Genomic DNA, 17,500 nt, shown 5'->3' on the forward strand with positions numbered 1-17,500 from the left:
GTTAAAATAAAACATTTAGGAGTAGAATTCAATTAAGATATTTCATCAATATGTAGAAAAATGTTTGATTTAATGATTTTTGATGAGAACTCATTTTACATAAAAATTGACCTCTTGACTAAAATTGCCATCTATTCGAATAACGTTGTGATCACGACTAAAAAGCATTATAATAGTTAAATTTAGTGAGTAGTATCCATTTATCAGATTCAGTTTTCATAACTCTCTCGAATCCCATAGCTATAATATTGGATACCATGCCGAACAGCCGAATGAGGAGGTACCTACCTTTCAAAACCTGCTTTGAGTAAACTGCAATGTTTTGTCAATTATTTTAATTACTTAAAGAGAACAATACTTATCTTGTTTCCTTATCTCTCGCCTTACCACCCATAGGAAAATCGTTACATTCGTTACGATGCAGCCAACATTTTTCTCATTCTGATTTCTTTTGTACATCAAAATGTTTGCTATAGTTAAAGTATATTAACACTATGTTGAGGAGCTCGTTTAGCAGAAAAATATGTATAGCAAGAACTGACAGCTTTTGTGTTTGAGTGAAATAAATATATTTTTTGTATAGGTTGGATGTGGAGTTTTGGGGACAATCCCTAACATGGCCGGTAAGGAGAGAGTTAATACAACAATACCTTGAGTATTTTGAAACTTCACTTTTTCACGACTCATTTCCTATCTGATGTGACTTAGTAAATATTGAAAATAATATCCTCAAGTGCCCTCCCCATTCTGAACACTCTCACAAACTTTTAGGCTAGCACTATTCAGTATCTGATACTGAATAGTGGTTTTGCACTATTCAGTATCTGATACTGAATAGTGCTTTTGTACTATTCAGTATCTGATACTGAATAGTGGTTTTGCACTATTCAGTATCTGACACTGAATAGTGGTTTTTGTACGGTGTTTTTTTTTTCCGAAACCTGACAAAGTTATGGGAAGAGGACAGCTGGGGGAGTGAATATGGGGCTCAGAAAAGTGTACACCAGTGGGGAGTGAACCTGGGACTGGGTTTCGGCGGGTTTCGTAATAAAAAGCAATTACTTTTTACGAAACGCGACGACACCCGGCAATATCCGACAAAGTTATGGGAGGTAGACAGCAGCGGGGTGTGTGTGTGTGTGTGTGTGTGTAGGAGGGGGAGGGGATGAACCTGAGATTCAGGGAAGTGTACACCAGTGGGGAGTGAACCTGGGACTCTGGGTTTTGTAAAAAAGCAATAAAAAATGTGTGGGGGGGGGATTACTTTTTTTACGATACCCGACAATATGCGGCAAAGCGTGGGGAGTGAACCTGAGACTCAGTGAAGTATACACCAGTGGGGAGTGAACCTGAGATTCATGGAAGTGTACACCAGTGGGGAGTGAACCTGAGACTCTGGTTTTCGGCGGGTTTCAGCGAGTTTCACATAAAAGCAATTACTTTTTTACGAAACCCGGCAATATCCGACAAAGTTGTGGGAAGTAGGCAACAGTGGGGAGTGAACCTGAGACTCAGGGAAGTGTACACCAGTGGGGAGTGAACCTGAAACTCAGGGAAGTGTACACCAGTGGGGAGTGAACCTGAGACTATGGTTTTTGGCGGGTTTCAGCGAGTTTCACATAAAAGCAATTACTTTTTTACGAAACCCGGCAATATCCGACAGTTATTGAAAGTAGGCAAACAGTGGGGAGTGAACCTGAGACTCTGGTTTTCAGCGGGTTTCAGCGAGTTTCATATAAAAGCAATTACTCTTTTACGAAACCCGACGAAACCTGGCAATATCTGAGAAAGTTATGGGAAGTAGACAACAGTGGGGAGTGAACCTGAGATTCATGGAAGTATACACCAGTGGGGAGTGAACCTGAGACTATGGTTTTCGGCGGGCTTCAGCTAGTTTCATATAAAAGCAATTACTTTTTTACGAAACCCGACTAATCCTTGCAATATCCGAGAAAGTTATGGGAAGTAGACAACAGTGGGGAGTGAACCTGAGACTCTGGTTTTCGGCGGGTTTCAGTGAGTTTCACATAAAAGCAATTACTTTTTTACGAAACCCGGCAATATCCGACAAAGTTGTGGGAAGTAGGCAACAGTGGGGAGTGAACCTGAGACTCAGGGAAGTGTACACCAGTGGGGAGTGGACCTGAAACTCAGGGAAGTGTACACCAGTGGGGAGTGAACCTGAGACTATGGTTTTTGTCGGGTTTCAGCGAGTTTCACATAAAAGCAATTACTTTTTTTACGAAATCCGGCAATATCCGACAAAGTTGTGAGAAGTAGGCAACAGTGGGGAGTGAACCTGAGACTCAGGGAAGTGTACACCAGTGGGGAGTGAACCTGAGACTATGGTTTTCGGCGGGTTTCAGCGAATTTCACATAAAAGCAATTACTTTTTTACGAAGCCCGGCAATATTCGACAGTTATGGGAAGTAGGCAACAGTAGGGAGTTAACTTGAGATTCAAGGAAGTGTACACCAGTAGGGAGTGAACCTGAGACTCTGATTTTCGGCGGGTTTCAGCGAGTTTCATATAAAAGCAATTACTCTTTTACGAAACCCGACGAAACCTGGCAATATCTGAGAAAGTTATGGGAAGTAGACAACAGTGGGGAGTGAACCTGAGATTCATGGAAGTATACACCAGTGGGGAGTGAACCTGAGACTATGGTTTTCGGCGGGCTTCAGCTAGTTTCATATAAAAGCAATTACTTTTTTACGAAACCCGACTAATCCTTGCAATATCCGAGAAAGTTATGGGAAGTAGACAACAGTGGGGAGTGAACCTGAGACTCTGGTTTTCGGCGGGTTTCAGTGAGTTTCACATAAAAGCAATTACTTTTTTACGAAACCCGGCAATATCCGACAAAGTTGTGGGAAGTAGGCAACAGTGGGGAGTGAACCTGAGACTCAGGGAAGTGTACACCAGTGGGGAGTGGACCTGAAACTCAGGGAAGTGTACACCAGTGGGGAGTGAACCTGAGACTATGGTTTTTGTCGGGTTTCAGCGAGTTTCACATAAAAGCAATTACTTTTTTTACGAAATCCGGCAATATCCGACAAAGTTGTGAGAAGTAGGCAACAGTGGGGAGTGAACCTGAGACTCAGGGAAGTGTACACCAGTGGGGAGTGAACCTGAGACTATGGTTTTCGGCGGGTTTCAGCGAATTTCACATAAAAGCAATTACTTTTTTACGAAGCCCGGCAATATTCGACAGTTATGGGAAGTAGGCAACAGTAGGGAGTTAACTTGAGATTCAAGGAAGTGTACACCAGTAGGGAGTGAACCTGAGACTCTGGTTTTCGGCGGGTTTCAGCGAGTTTCATATAAAAGCAATTACTTTTTTACGAAACCCGACAAAACATGGTAATATCCGACAAACTTATTGAAGCAGGCAACAGTGGGGGGGGGGGGGGGGTGATCCTGAGATTCAGGGAAGTGTACACTTGTGGGGAGTGAACCTGGGACTCTGGATTTTGTAAAAAAGCAATACCAAGGGGGAGGGGAATTACTTATTTACGAAACCCGCCAAAACCCGACAAAGTAATGGGAAGCAGGCAGCAGTGGGGAGTGAATCTGGGATTTGGACACTGATGAGGATTGAACCTGGGACTGCGAGATGCTGATTCCAGTGGACAGTGAGCTCAGAATGTACTTTTATTTCGAAACCTACCGAAATTTTCAAAAGTTATGGGAAGTGGGCACCATTGGGCAACGAACCGGGACTCAGGGAAGTGCACACCGGTTGGGAGTGAACCTGGGACTGTGAGAAGAGGATATCAGTGGAAATGAACCTGGGACTAGGGAAGATGGATACCAGTGGGAAATGAAGCCGGACTATGGGAGATGGGTACCAGACGAGAATGAAGCAATTACTTTTTTACGAAATCCGCCAAATCCCGCCAAAAAACCATCGACTTAGGTTTACTCCCCAATAGTGTACACTTCCCTGAATCTCCGGTTCACTCCCTCACTGTTGCCTACTTTCTTTCCATAACTTTGTCGGATATTGTCGGGTTTCGTAAAAAAGTAATTGCTTTTTTTTTTACGAAACCCAGCCCCAGGTTCACTCCCCAACGGTGTACACTTCCCTGAGTCCCAGGTTCACTCCCCACTGCTGCCTACTTCCCATAACTTTGTCGGGTATCGGCGTGTTTTGGCAGGTTTCGTAAAAAAAAGAAACACCCCTAACAATACCACGTGTATTCAGTAAATAGATGTCAATTGTAGTCTAATATTCAGTATCTATCTAAATTATTATTATTATTATTATTATTATTATTATTATTATTATTATTATTATTATTATTATTATTATTATTATTATTATTATTATTATCATCATCATTATTATTATTATTATTATTATTATTATTATTATTATTATTATTATTATTATTATTATTATTATATTATTATTATCACGTAAATTTTAATATAGCACGGCAATTAATTCACGTAAGTACATCGCTCAATTAAAAAATGCAGAAAGTCTGCCCACATATTTATAATGAATCGGGTTTGCCTTAGATGACAAAACAAACAAACAAACAAACAAACAACAACAACAACAACAACAACAACAACAACAACAAATGAGACAAACAGAAAAAAAAACAAGATTTTTAAAAATAATGAACAATAGAAGAGCACAATAATGAAAAACAACAACGAGATGATAACACATAAAAGATATTCGTAATAAATCGATAACTGATTAAATTACTCCAACTACTTGATTAAAAAAAATCATCATAATCATAATAGTGATGATGACGATTACAACAACAATAATAATAATAGTAAGTAAGTAGAAATAATAATAATAGAAAGTAAGTAGAAATAATAATAATAATAATAATAATAATAATAATAATAATAATAATAATAATAATAATAATAATAATAATAATAATAATAATAATAATAATAAAAGTACAATAGTATAATATCAACATTAAAGTATATTACAAGCAAATAAAATTATAAAAACAAAAGTTTAAAAAATATCAATAGACAGAGGAATTAAAAAAATAATGGGGAAAAAAAAAAAACAAGTCACCCCTACCGGGATTTGAACTCTCGAACCTTAAAACTCAGAGTCAAACAGCTATATCCACCAAGCCATGGTGTCACTGAAATCTTAGTGACATTTAATCATGTCTATTTAGACATTTAAAAATGGATTTGAATGCCACTCTTATTTTGATATTTTGAACTATGTTAATTGCATAAAAGCAAAAATTTTAAAAAAATTACGATCAAAATATTTTTACAGCTTTGAATCGGGCTGTCAGTTAGTGCATGTGTTCAACCTGGAAGTAGGTCAACAGTTTATTTCCATTCAACCGAGATTGTCGCACTTTTCACTCTCTCTATAAAAAAGAGTTCCTTATGGATACTGAATAGTGGCAAAGCACTATTCAGTATCTGATACTGAATAACCACTTCAAACTTTTTAACACGTGCATGTTTAAATAAGGTGTGTGATATCACAGTTATAGAATAAATGAAGTAGACGTCACTTTGCTCATTGTTACTGTTTTAGACCCTCAGTTGAGTGACAAGTACTCACAAGATTTTACCACTCGGTTTACTGATGCTATGCGTTTATATAATATCATTCACAACATCCAAAAGTTTATAGTCTGATAAGATAGAATGCACTTTATTCATCCTTGTATGGAAGTTATAATGATATAATTTGATAAGAAGTTAGCATCAAAATGGTTGTGAAAAAACTATAACAAAGTTCCGAGTGACGTCAATTTTGTCTTCTATGGACAAGCAAAGATGGCGTCACTCAGCTCTTTGTTTATTAAGTCCTCACTAAATTATATCAATCAAACTATAGATATTTAAGTTTACACAGTTTTATACGTCGGTATGTTTAATTTACTGGCGGATTTTGTAAGTAATTTACCTAAACGCATAGCAGTAATAAACTTTTAAGGTTAAACAGTTTATTTGTTGGTTCAAAAGATATGTCAGACATACCACCAATAATATATATATATATATATATATATATATATATATATATATATATATATATATATATATATATATATATATATATCATTCCCAATTTTTAGCAATGCTTTCAATTGTTTTTTTTTAAACGCCATGTCTGCACTTACCTTCCGATTTCTTCTTTCGCCCTTGAAAAGCAAAATAGACACCAATGCCCATTGACAACAGAAGAGTGGCGAAGAAGACCAAATAGTCCCATATGGTGAACGGATTCATTTTTACTTTCATGATGAAACCTACAATAAAACAGAATAGTTAGAAATATACGGTTATGTAATAGAACATGATTGATAATATAATAAATTTAGTCAACTATGAACTGTTAATTCTAATGATGCAAAAAACAATGTGAAATTGAATGTAAGCTTCAATTTAATTACGAAAACAGATAGAATGGACGTTTCGGGTTTCCCCTTTATCAACAAACAGGATGAATGAAACACTGCAGATGAATGAGATGATGTGGTAGTGGCGTTGTTAAGATGAATAAACAAGACATTGATGGGCAGGAAATAGTACGTATGCTCCTTTGTAAGGAAGCACACTTAAAATAGAACAATAGATATTTCTAGCAAGCTTCAATGTTATTACAAGAACAGATCAAATTAACGTTTTGGGTTTCCCCTTTATCAACAAAACAGGATGAATGAAACACTACAGATGAATGAGATGTGATAGTGTCATTGTTACGATGTCATTCGTCTATAAGGAAAATACCGTATTTACTGTAGCAATTTGAAATAATCTAATATTTGAGACACGTCTTAATAATTCAATTACTGTTTTTTTAGAATGCCTGCTAACCAACATAAGATCTGATTACGATGAGTAATGTTCCATGTCATTGGATATTATTTGCACTTTGCATAGCAATTGATTTAAGCTCTAAAAGTGGATATGTCAAATCTTTCTTGACTATGGCAAATATTTGTGTGTTAGATATTTATAATTTGAAACAGTGATATGTACCTAAGATTGTCAAATTAACTTCGAATGTTGCTTATATAATTTAACGTTGAAAAATGTTATCAATGCATGAAAATTACAAAGGGTATTTAAATATTTTAAAAGCTTATTAGCTCTTAAACGATACACATCTCTCTCTCTCTCTCTCTCTCTCTCTCTCTCTCTCTCTCTCTCTCTCTCTCTCTCTCTGGCATATCACTTGGACGTAGCCTCCCACACAGTCCTTCGGAAGAAGTCTCTGTCTTGTGCCCATCTGCCACATTCCGTCACGCCGTTGTTGAGCCATTCCTGTATATCCTGTTGCCATCTTCTTTGTGGTCTTCCTCTGCCTCTTTTGCCCTCCGCCATGCCCTCTAGTACATCTCTCTCTAGTGTGTCGTGTCTTTTCAGGTGCCCAAAGTAATTCAGTTTCAGCTTTTTTTATCTTACTCATTAGCAGGGACTTTTTTAGTCCTAGTGTTTTCATGATGTTTGCATTGCTTTCTTTGTTTGTCCACGGGATGCGTAAGATTTTTCTATAGCATTTCATTTCGAAGGCGGTTATTCTCTTTTCTGATTCTTTGGTTATAGACCATGTCTCGCATCCATATATTGCAGTAGGAAAAATACAGGATGTTAGGATCTTCATTTTCAGTCTGACTTCCTCGCTCTTCCAGATTGCCATCATTTTGTTTAGTTTGTTGCTTGCAATTGCAAGTCTTCTCCTGATATCTGGTGCCGATTTTCCATTGGCTTCTATTTGTGCTCCAAGGTAAATGAAATTTGTAACATTTTCCAGTTGTTCTCCTTCTATTTCGACCTGAGCAGTGCTGCTTTTATCTGTGCTCATTATTTTCGTTTTCTTTGCGTTTAATAATAGGTCTTTGTCTTCACTATGTTTTTTTTTTTTACCGATTTTACTAGTTTGTTGAGACCTGTTGATGTTGTTGACAATAGCGCCGTGTCGTCTGCATATCGTAGGTCAGAGATCTTCCTGCCATTTATCTTCACGGCACTGTACTCTTCATCTTTTTCTTCTGTCATTACATCACGCATTATTGTTTCGGTGTATAGGCTGAATAGTGAAAGTGAAAGGATGCACCCCTGCCTCACTCCCCGCTTTATTGGGAACCATTTTGTAAGTCCATATTCTAGTCTAACCGTTGCTGTCTGTTGTTGGTAAAGATTGTTTATGAGGTTGACTATTTTGTAGTGGCAGTTTAAGTTCTTCAAAGTTGTTACTATTTGTTCGTGCTTTACGCAGTCAAACGCTTTGCTGTAATCTATGAAGCACATGTGTAGATCTATGTTTGCCTCCCTGCTTTTTTCAATCAGTGTCCTGATATTAAATATTTGGTCTCTTGTTCCCCTGTTTGGTCTAAAGCCTGCTTGATTTTGGCTGACTTCTCCCTTCACCACTTTCTCTAATCTCTTCAAAATAATTTTCAGTAAGATCTTGCTTGCATGGCTGATGATTGATATCGTCCTGTAATTTGTGCATAGCTGTAGGTCTCCTTTTTTGGGGATTGGTATAAATACAGCCTTTGTACATTCATTTGGCCATCGTTCTTCGTGCCATATCTTTTTACAGAGAGTGTGATATAATGCAGTCCCCTCGTCTTCACTAGCTTTGATCATTTCTCCCGATATTTCATCGTTTCCTGCTGATTTGCCTGTTGGGAGCTGTTTAATTGCCCATTCTACTTCGCTTCGTAGGGGTGGTAGTTCATCTCCATTTGGTTCCATCATTGGCAATGTGTTTGCGTTGCCATCGTACATTTCCTTACAGTATTCAGCCCACCTATCTGCGATTTTTTCTGGTCGTTTAGGGGTGTGCCGTTGGTATCTTTTATGGTCGATAGGCGTGGTTTGAACTCATTTGTTAGGTTGTTGATTTCTTTGTGCATTTTATTTGTCTGATTGGTATACATTGCCAGTTCTATGTCATCGAGTTTTTGTTTTAATGAATCGGTCTTGTCCCGTTTTGTTAATTTCTTCACATATGTTTTGCTTCTTTATACTCGTCAGAATGTAGACCGTACCTTTGCTTGATGTTTTTCCTTGTTTCCATGGCTTCAAGAGTTTCGTTTGTTATCCATGTTTTTTTCTTAGATGCCCTTTTTGGTAGGTGTTCCACTGCTGCTCTTTTAAAAGTATTCTCAATCTTTTCTGCCAACTCTTCAGGTTCCATCTCTTCTGCCATGTCTTGTAATGCACTGAAACTGTTCTTAACTTCAAGTTTATACTGGATGTTGAAATGTATCATGGAGAGGTCATACCGAACTGGTTTGGGAGGCGATTTGATAATCTTGAGTCTCATTTTGACGTCTGCTATTAGTAGCTCATGATCGCTATCACAGTCTGCCCCGGGTAGGGTTCTTGCCGCTGTCACTGATGTTCTCCATCTCTTGTTTATGATTATATAATCTATTTGGTTCTTTGTCTGCCCATTTGGTGCGGTCCACGTATATAGCCTTCTTTTGTGTACGATACACATACGATATGATGATAAGCTAACAACAACAAACCAGTTAAAACTGTAATACTTCGCTTAAAATCTAGACACACCAGCAGCAACCTCTTATGGTTTTCACACTACTATGTTATGACGATCGACCCAATCAGCAAAGCCTGGTCCGCATTTGTGCACCGTCGCAAACCCGCCGGGTAGCATCGTCACAACACTCCGTTCGACTAGATGCTCTGCCGTCTCGGGTTCTTGCCCACAGCGGGTACATGTTGGACAGGTAGAAAGACCCCACCGATGAAGCGCACTGGCCGTGAGAGAGCTCCTCGACCGAAGCCGATTCGTAGTCACCCAGTGTCTCCTCTTACTGGTATCAAAGCCTGGCAACCCCCTCGTGGAACATTACTTTGCAGCTGGTGAGGGGGCTTGAGCCTCACGGGAGGGCAAAGGTGTAAATCCCGGTTGACTGTCACGAGACCATCCCGGGTATCGAGCCAACGAGCCACATGAGCTGCTCGCCCCGGTGTGTGACTAAATTTGATCCAATCCGGTGCCCGAATAGCAGCCGCTACCCCGGGCGCCACACTACTTGGATATGACATACCAGCGAATAGGGATTTGCACGTCCAGTCTGGATGAACAAACAGCAATACATATTATGCACAATTTCACGTCACAATGCCGGATCTGATTTGCAAAATGTGTCTTATTAAGTCGCAATACAAGTCCGGATAACCGCAAGAAAGATTTTTAATGAGCTTCAAGATTCTGTCCACTTTGAAATGTTGGGTCATACTTTTGTCTCATTTTACATATTGGTTTGAAACAAATTCATCTCTCATGAGATATTATAATTTATTTACGTAAGAGAGGTAATTAAACTTAAATTATAAACTCTCTTTTTCCTATTATTTCCCTATTTCTGATTATAATAGGGTTGAACAGTCGTAACGTCACTTCCCTCGTAATGACGCAGAGTAACTTAGTAACTGGTTCTACCCGTAGTTTACTCGGGTTACTTTTACCCCATGTCTATTTATTATATTTTTATGAGACAAACTATAGGCGTATTATCAAAGCTAATGTTTTTAGTTTTTTTTTTAATTTAAAAAATTATAAAATTAAATTAAAATTGAGCTTTATATAGCGCAATATCCACTAAATATGCTCAAAGCGCTTTACAAGGGGTCCCTGACCAACAGCAACATTTAACATGTAGGACGGGACATGACTCCTGTTAGGCGATATTACAAGTTTTCGGACAAAGACAACGCTGTTAACGGCAGGTACTCATTTTACATCTGAGTACGGTGAGAGAATGTGAGTAATGGGCCTTTTCCAAGGACTAAACTATGCGTTGAGCGCGAGGCTCGAACCCAGGACCTTCCGATCCGAAAGCGAGTGTCATACCACTAGACCACATAGCCGCACATGATTTTACATGTTAGTGGTAGTTGAATAAAACTAGCTAATGTTTTTAGTTTTTACATGTCAGTGGTAGTTGAATAAAACTATAATCTATGTACATGCTCATTTTTAGTACATTTTTTCCAATTTTGAAAAGTAGCAAAAATCTCTATGACTGTGATTGAGTGAGTTAACTGGAAAATAAAATGAGTTAAGGGCTTGGTAAAACAAAGCTCTTTTAATCCGTGCTTTGGACGAGCGTGGTCTTTACTTTAACTGAGTTATTGATTTACGTTGCACACAGGCAATGTTTACCACACTATACCGTTAATGTATTAATGACATGATTACGGAACGAGCAGTAAGGCAGTTTTATTAGTGGGGCTTAATATTGTGCCCTTCGTGATAATAAATGTGGATCAAGGGTCATTGTGTAGATATAAAGGCATTCTGACACAAATACCAATTGAAAAAGAGTCATTCAGAGTCTTTTGTACGATTTTCCAAGCATATAATAATAATAATAATAATAATAATAATAATAATAATAATAATAATAATAATAATAATAATAATAATAATAATAATAATAATAATAATAATAATAATACTTTATTGCATCCCAAAAAGGAAATTTCTTGTACAGACGTGTTATAATTTACACAATAAGATAAAAATACAATGGAAATAGGATGTATATATATTTTTTTAAAAGGAGCAGCTCTATAACCAGAGCTGCACTTTATAATATGAATAATTTCAACACTGTATAATAGTTAAAACTGTCACTATAGATTGAAAATTGAAAAGATTGCAAAACAAATAAATTAATAAATTAATATTTATATTTTTTTAAAGTAAAAATGAGAAATTATTATATAAAATGATTATTGCTTGTTGTTATAAAGCCTAATACTGGACGGCAGAAAAGATTTTCGGTGTCTCTCTGTTTTCGTTGAAATAGAGAAAGGGCGACCACTTCTTTCTGACATAATAATTGATGGTCTTAGTGGATGATACTGGTCATTTAATATTTTAGTTATTTTATTTATACAAAATTTCTCGTATAAAAGATCTACATCGTCAACATCATTTATATAGCGTTTAATGGATTTTTTAATTTTTGAATTTATTTTGTTCCTTTCCACTGCTAAGCAATTGCCTCCCCAAGCTGTTATACAAAATGACAAAACACTTTCAATTACTGCTCTATAAAATAATGTGCAGAGGGTTTTATCTATTCTAAACTGAGAGAGTTTTGATAAAAAATATGTACGTCTGCACATCTTATGCTTAATTATTTTCAAGTGTTTATCCCACTTGAGCCTGTCATCAATCGTTACACCAAGGTATTTGTAGTGATGAACTCGCTGGACGAATTGGTCCTTTAATTTTAACGGTTCTATCGGTTCCTTCCTTCTCCTAAAGTCAATCACTAGCTCCTTTGTCTTGCTTATGTTAAGCTCTAGGTGGTGGGCATCACACCAAGACACAAATCTATCAATTTCTTGCCTATAAGCCACTTCGTTGCCATTTGTTATGAGGCCTTGAAGAGCGGTGTCATCTGCAAACTTTATTAAAGGTACACTCAGATTTTGACTTCTACAGTCATTCGTGTATATTGTGAATAATACAGGGGACAATGCACAACCTTGAGGAGCACCAGTATTTGTAGTTATACAGGAAGATTTGTTTTGTCCTAATTGAACATATTGTGCTCTCTCCGTAAGAAATTCGAGCACCCAAGCAATTATATACTTGTTTAAATTCAGACTAGTCAATTTTTGAACAACCAACTGAGGTTGCATTGTATTGAACGCTGAAGAAAAATCTGCAAAAAGCAATCTGCAATCGCTCCTAGCGTGATCTAGATGCCTGTAGATGTTGTTTGTAAACAGCAAAATGGCATCCTCTACGCCACGTCCTGGTTTGTAAGCAAATTGATGACTATCACTCAATGGCATACACTGATTCCTAATTTTAACAAGAACAAGTTTTTCTAAAGATTTCATGACTATTGAAGTCAGTGCAACAGGTCTGAGATCGTTCATAGTTTCAAGTTTTTCTTTTTTTGGAACAGGAATAATTTTTGAATTTTCCAAATTTCAGGGATCGAAACGCATTGGAGGGACCAGTTAAAAATATGTGTATAAATGGGGGAAAGCTGATGGGCACATTCTTTTAATAATTTCCCTTCCAATTCATCCGGCCCAGCAGCCTTCCTCTCGTTTAGTTTCGAAAATACGAATCTCGTTTCTTCTTCACTGACCTCAATAGTCATTTCATCTTCCAAAGCCCTGTCTAATTTATGTTTTTCATTTTCAATATCAAATTTGTTTGCTGTGTCGAAACGTGAATAAAATTTATTTAGAGTTTCAATTTCGATGTCTTCTGATATAATCGTGGGCTTTGGATTATAGTTAACAGCAGTTTTAAGCCCCCGCCACGTGTCCCGTATATCCCCAGAAGAAAAGCATTTTTCGATTTTATTTTTGTACTTGTCTCTACAACTAGATATTACTCTCTTTATCTCTTTTTTTTTTGTTTTCAGATCTTTTTTCTTTCCACTAGTAAAGAGAGTTTTCTTTTGGTTCAATAAAAGTTTTAGATCTTTTGTTATCCAAGGCTTGTTGTTAGGATAATATTTTATTTCTTTTTTACAAGACATTAGCTGTTCACAGAATTTTAAATACTCACTCACACAGTCATTCAGCTCATCCACATTATCACATGATTCGATAAAAACATTCCAGTCAGTGCATTCAAAACAACCACGCAAATCTTCACACACACTTCCGTTCCAGATCTGTACACTTTTCTTTACTGGTTTTACACGTTTAAAAACAGGGCGGTAGGTGGGGAGTAGCAAGAGCATGCAGTGGTCAGATAAACCTAATGGGGCACGGGGTAAACATTTATAACTATTTTTAATATTACACAGGAATAAATCTAATGTTTTTTTGTCCCTTGTCTCGCAGTCCACGTATTGATGAAGTCCCGGGAGAGTAAAATCGTTACATTGGTTAAAATCGCCAGTGACCATCAATACGGCATCGGGTGACTTAATTTGAATGTCCTGTATTTCTTTCCTCAAAATATTTTTCGCTGTAGTGTTGTCTGATGATGGTGGAATGTAGACGTTGATGATGATGACATGAGTGTATTCCCGGGGTAGATAATATGGTCGTGACGAAACAGTAATAAATTCAATATAATCGTCACAATACATTTTCTTTATCTGACAGTTATTGGGGTGGCACTATTTGTTGTTAATATATGTGCACACCCCACCCCCAGTTCGTTTATTTACATTAGTCCGATCTCCTCGAAATAGTGAATATTGTTCAATATTAAAACATGATGATGGTATTTGAGGAGATAGCCAAGTCTCTGTTAACGCTATTATGGAGGCTTGACGATAGTCACTATTAAAACGACACAGTGAAAACAGTTCATCAATTTTATTTTTCAGTGATCTTACATTACCTGTCACTACACAGGGTAAAAATGGACGAAAAGGCCGTCTGTTAAATTTTGTTTTTATTCCTCCTTTTCTCCCCCTCTTTCTTACTTTAATAAACGATGTGTCAATAGTGGGTGAACTCGAGAGAGTGGTCCATGGCATCGCGGTCTGTATAATTAAATAGACGGTACTGATTGCTTGAATAAGGTCTTTTGTCAAATCAAAGAAAGGACAAGACACTATTTTCTTCTTCCTCTTCTTCTTCTTCTTCTTCTTCTTCTTCTTCTTCTTCTTCTTCTTCTTCTTCTTCTTCTTCTTCTTACTACTACTACTACTACTACTACTACTACTACTACTACTACTACTACTACTACTACTACTACTACTACTACTACTACTAATACAACAACAACTACTACTACTACTACTACTACTAATACTACTACTACTACTACTACTACTATCTTCTTCTTCTTTCTTCTTCTTCTTCTTCTTCTTCTTCTCCTACCTCTCCTCCTCCTCCTTCTTCTTCTTCTTCTTCTTCCTCTCTTCCTCTTCTTCTTCTTCTCTTCTTTCTCTTCTTCTTCTTCTTCTTCTTCTTCTTCTTCTTCTTCTTCTTCTTCTTCTTCTTCTCTTCTTTCTTCTTCTTCTTCTTCTTCTTCTTCTTCTTCTTCTTCTTCTTCTTCTTCTTCTTCTCTTCTTCTTCTCTTCTTCTTCTTCTTCTTCTTCTCTTCTCTCTTCTTCTTCTTCTTCTTCTTCTCTTCTTCTTCTCTTCTTCTTCTTCTTCTTCTTCTTCTTCTTCTTCTTCTTCTTCTTCTTCTTCTTCTCTTCTCTTCTTCTCTTCTTCTTCTCTTCTTCTTCTTCTTCTTCTTCTTCTTCTTCTTCTTCTTTCTTCTTCTTCTTCTCTCTTCTTCTTCTTCTTCTTCTTCTTCTTCTTCTTCTCCTCCTCCTCCTTTTCATCCTCCTCCTCCTCCTACATACATACATATATGAAAGAAAAAAAAACCTTGATGAAAACTGGGACTAATTCAAACCCGTAGATTGTGATAAATTGATCGATTAAAATGACTTAAACTTGTCTCGGCTTTGACTAGTTCAGTGGCAAGTTTGTTGATCAACATGCGAAGTACATGTTTTTTATTATCTAAGCATGATAGCTGGATTGCAAATGGAGCTACAATACGATTCAATAGTCTGATGTCACGCGGCCCGGTTCTAAACAAAGAAAATCATTGCTTTGTATTCTTCATGCTGGCTAGAACTTTTCATATGCCTTGTGATCAGAATGTGTAAAAGTCAAAACATGATGGCCGCCACGATGGCCGCCGTTGCTGGGCGACGTGACATCAGACTATTGAATCCAATGGTTATGGTCTTTTCCTGAAAAACAGTAACTGAGAAAGACTGAAATGCTTAACGGAACAAAACTAGATAATGTCCTATCATGCAATAGTGATTCTAGGCTGCTAGAAGCTGTGGACTATAAAAAGCAATAGACAAAATGAATATAACAGCTTCAAATTAAAAACACCAAACACGGAACGTTTCGGGCTCAAAACCCTTCTTCAGCCAACAACAAAAAACAATAAAGACATAAATACATTACTAAATTCCAGATAGACGACAGATATATTTTGTAGGTCCTCTCTAGAAAAATCTTGGAAAGTAAACAAAAAAAGCGTTCAATATGTAACTAAGGAGTTCGAAATTGAGCGGAATTCAAATGCGTGATTTCATCGACAGGCAACAAAGCTTTTGAACAAAACTGAAATTACGAGGAAAGGTTAAAATACTTAGCCCTCCCATCTTTATAATACATACGAACGAAGGGTGACGTTTTACAGTAAAACGAAAGTGTCCAATGTTTTTATCAAAATGACCGCAATACACTCTTTACTCCTATGTGAAATTGACCCGCGGAGGCAAATACAAATTTTTACGAAAAATCCATTTAAATTATTCGGTATTTTTAAATTGTAAATACAGTTAATACATGGAACAGTTTGAAATTATTTTTGATATATTTTGTTATGTTATATTATGTTATCTCAATTTTTAATCCTACACATTTTAGGCGTGGACACCTGCCTTAAACTATGCATTTAAATAAGCTTTAAGTTCCGCAAGGCTTCTTATTAGCTTTTTTTTATTGCCGCTCTCTAATGTGAAGTTACACATACATGCACACACACACACACACACATACACACACACACACAGAGAGAGAGAGAGAGAGAGAGAGAGAGAGAGAGAGAGAGAGAGAGAGAGAGAAGGTTTAGAGAATGTGAAAACAAGACCATGATCTGTTGTCTTTAAATTATAAATTATTTCGCTGCGTGCAGTTGCAATTAACTGTAATCAAAGCAATGTGTCTAAGCCTCCTTGTGATACAAACGATGAATTATAATTATTGTTTGCAGCAATACTATATAGCCTGCCAAATCACAGTCTGAATGGAAAATAGCAGGAATTTAAAATTTAGGCTAGAAAACCTACCTTCAAATGCCGGAGGTCCCGGGTTTGAGAGATGTCATCAATATGAGGGTCGTTTAAATCGGTCGATATTTGAAGGACTAGTTTTCTGGCCAAAATTTTAAATATATGGGGTTTTTTATTATTTGCAGAGTACGGCAGAGGTATGCCGCGAAGGTGTGGTGGAAATTCACTCTCTGTGACCTATCGTCGCAATAGGCTAATATGTCACGGCCGTCCTGGCAGTTTCTGTCTCATTGAATGATTTTTAATTAAACTTAGGAAGTATTTACTTAAGGTCTTTTTTCTTGTTGCTAGCAAATATTTGATTGATCTTGATTTTTCCTTCGTATTGAAACTGCTCCATAATTTTTTTCCAGCTTTAAAAAAAATTCTCGACTTATTATAATATAATTATATATATTATATATATATATATTATATTTATCATAAGAATCGTTTGATACAAATATGGTAAAAATGCTCGACATGCATAATGACGAATGTCAAAAAAACTCAGTCCTGGCATCAAATAAGCCTGAAACATTAAGTAACTGTCTCAAACTTGGTAAATATTTAAATAATAAAAATATATATATATATATATATATAATATATATATATATAATATATATATATATATATATACATATGGTTGAGGGTAGTTAGCTGGAATCACGTACAGTGATCAACAGTTTCTTGGAGCGAATTATTTA

General features: G+C 36.7%; 1 protein-coding gene across 3 annotated transcripts in view; it reads right to left on the reverse strand.

The window, feature by feature from the left end:
* The window catches only part of LOC144959599 (sodium-coupled monocarboxylate transporter 1-like), a 72,784-nt gene that overhangs the window by 34,644 nt on the left and 20,640 nt on the right, over nucleotides 1-17,500 (reverse strand). For all 3 annotated transcript variants that reach the window (XM_078892235.1, XM_078892227.1, XM_078892244.1), the window contains exon 2: nucleotides 6,138-6,266. In XM_078892235.1, the coding sequence (XP_078748361.1) occupies nucleotides 6,138-6,258 (121 nt within the window). In that variant the 5' untranslated portion in view covers nucleotides 6,259-6,266. The remainder of the gene's footprint in view (nucleotides 1-6,137; nucleotides 6,267-17,500) is intronic.

This window comes from Berghia stephanieae, chromosome 1, assembly GCF_034508935.2.
Source record: "Berghia stephanieae isolate SIO BIC M18660-M18661 chromosome 1, UCSD_Bste_1.3, whole genome shotgun sequence".
NCBI lineage: Eukaryota > Metazoa > Mollusca > Gastropoda > Nudibranchia > Aeolidiidae > Berghia > Berghia stephanieae.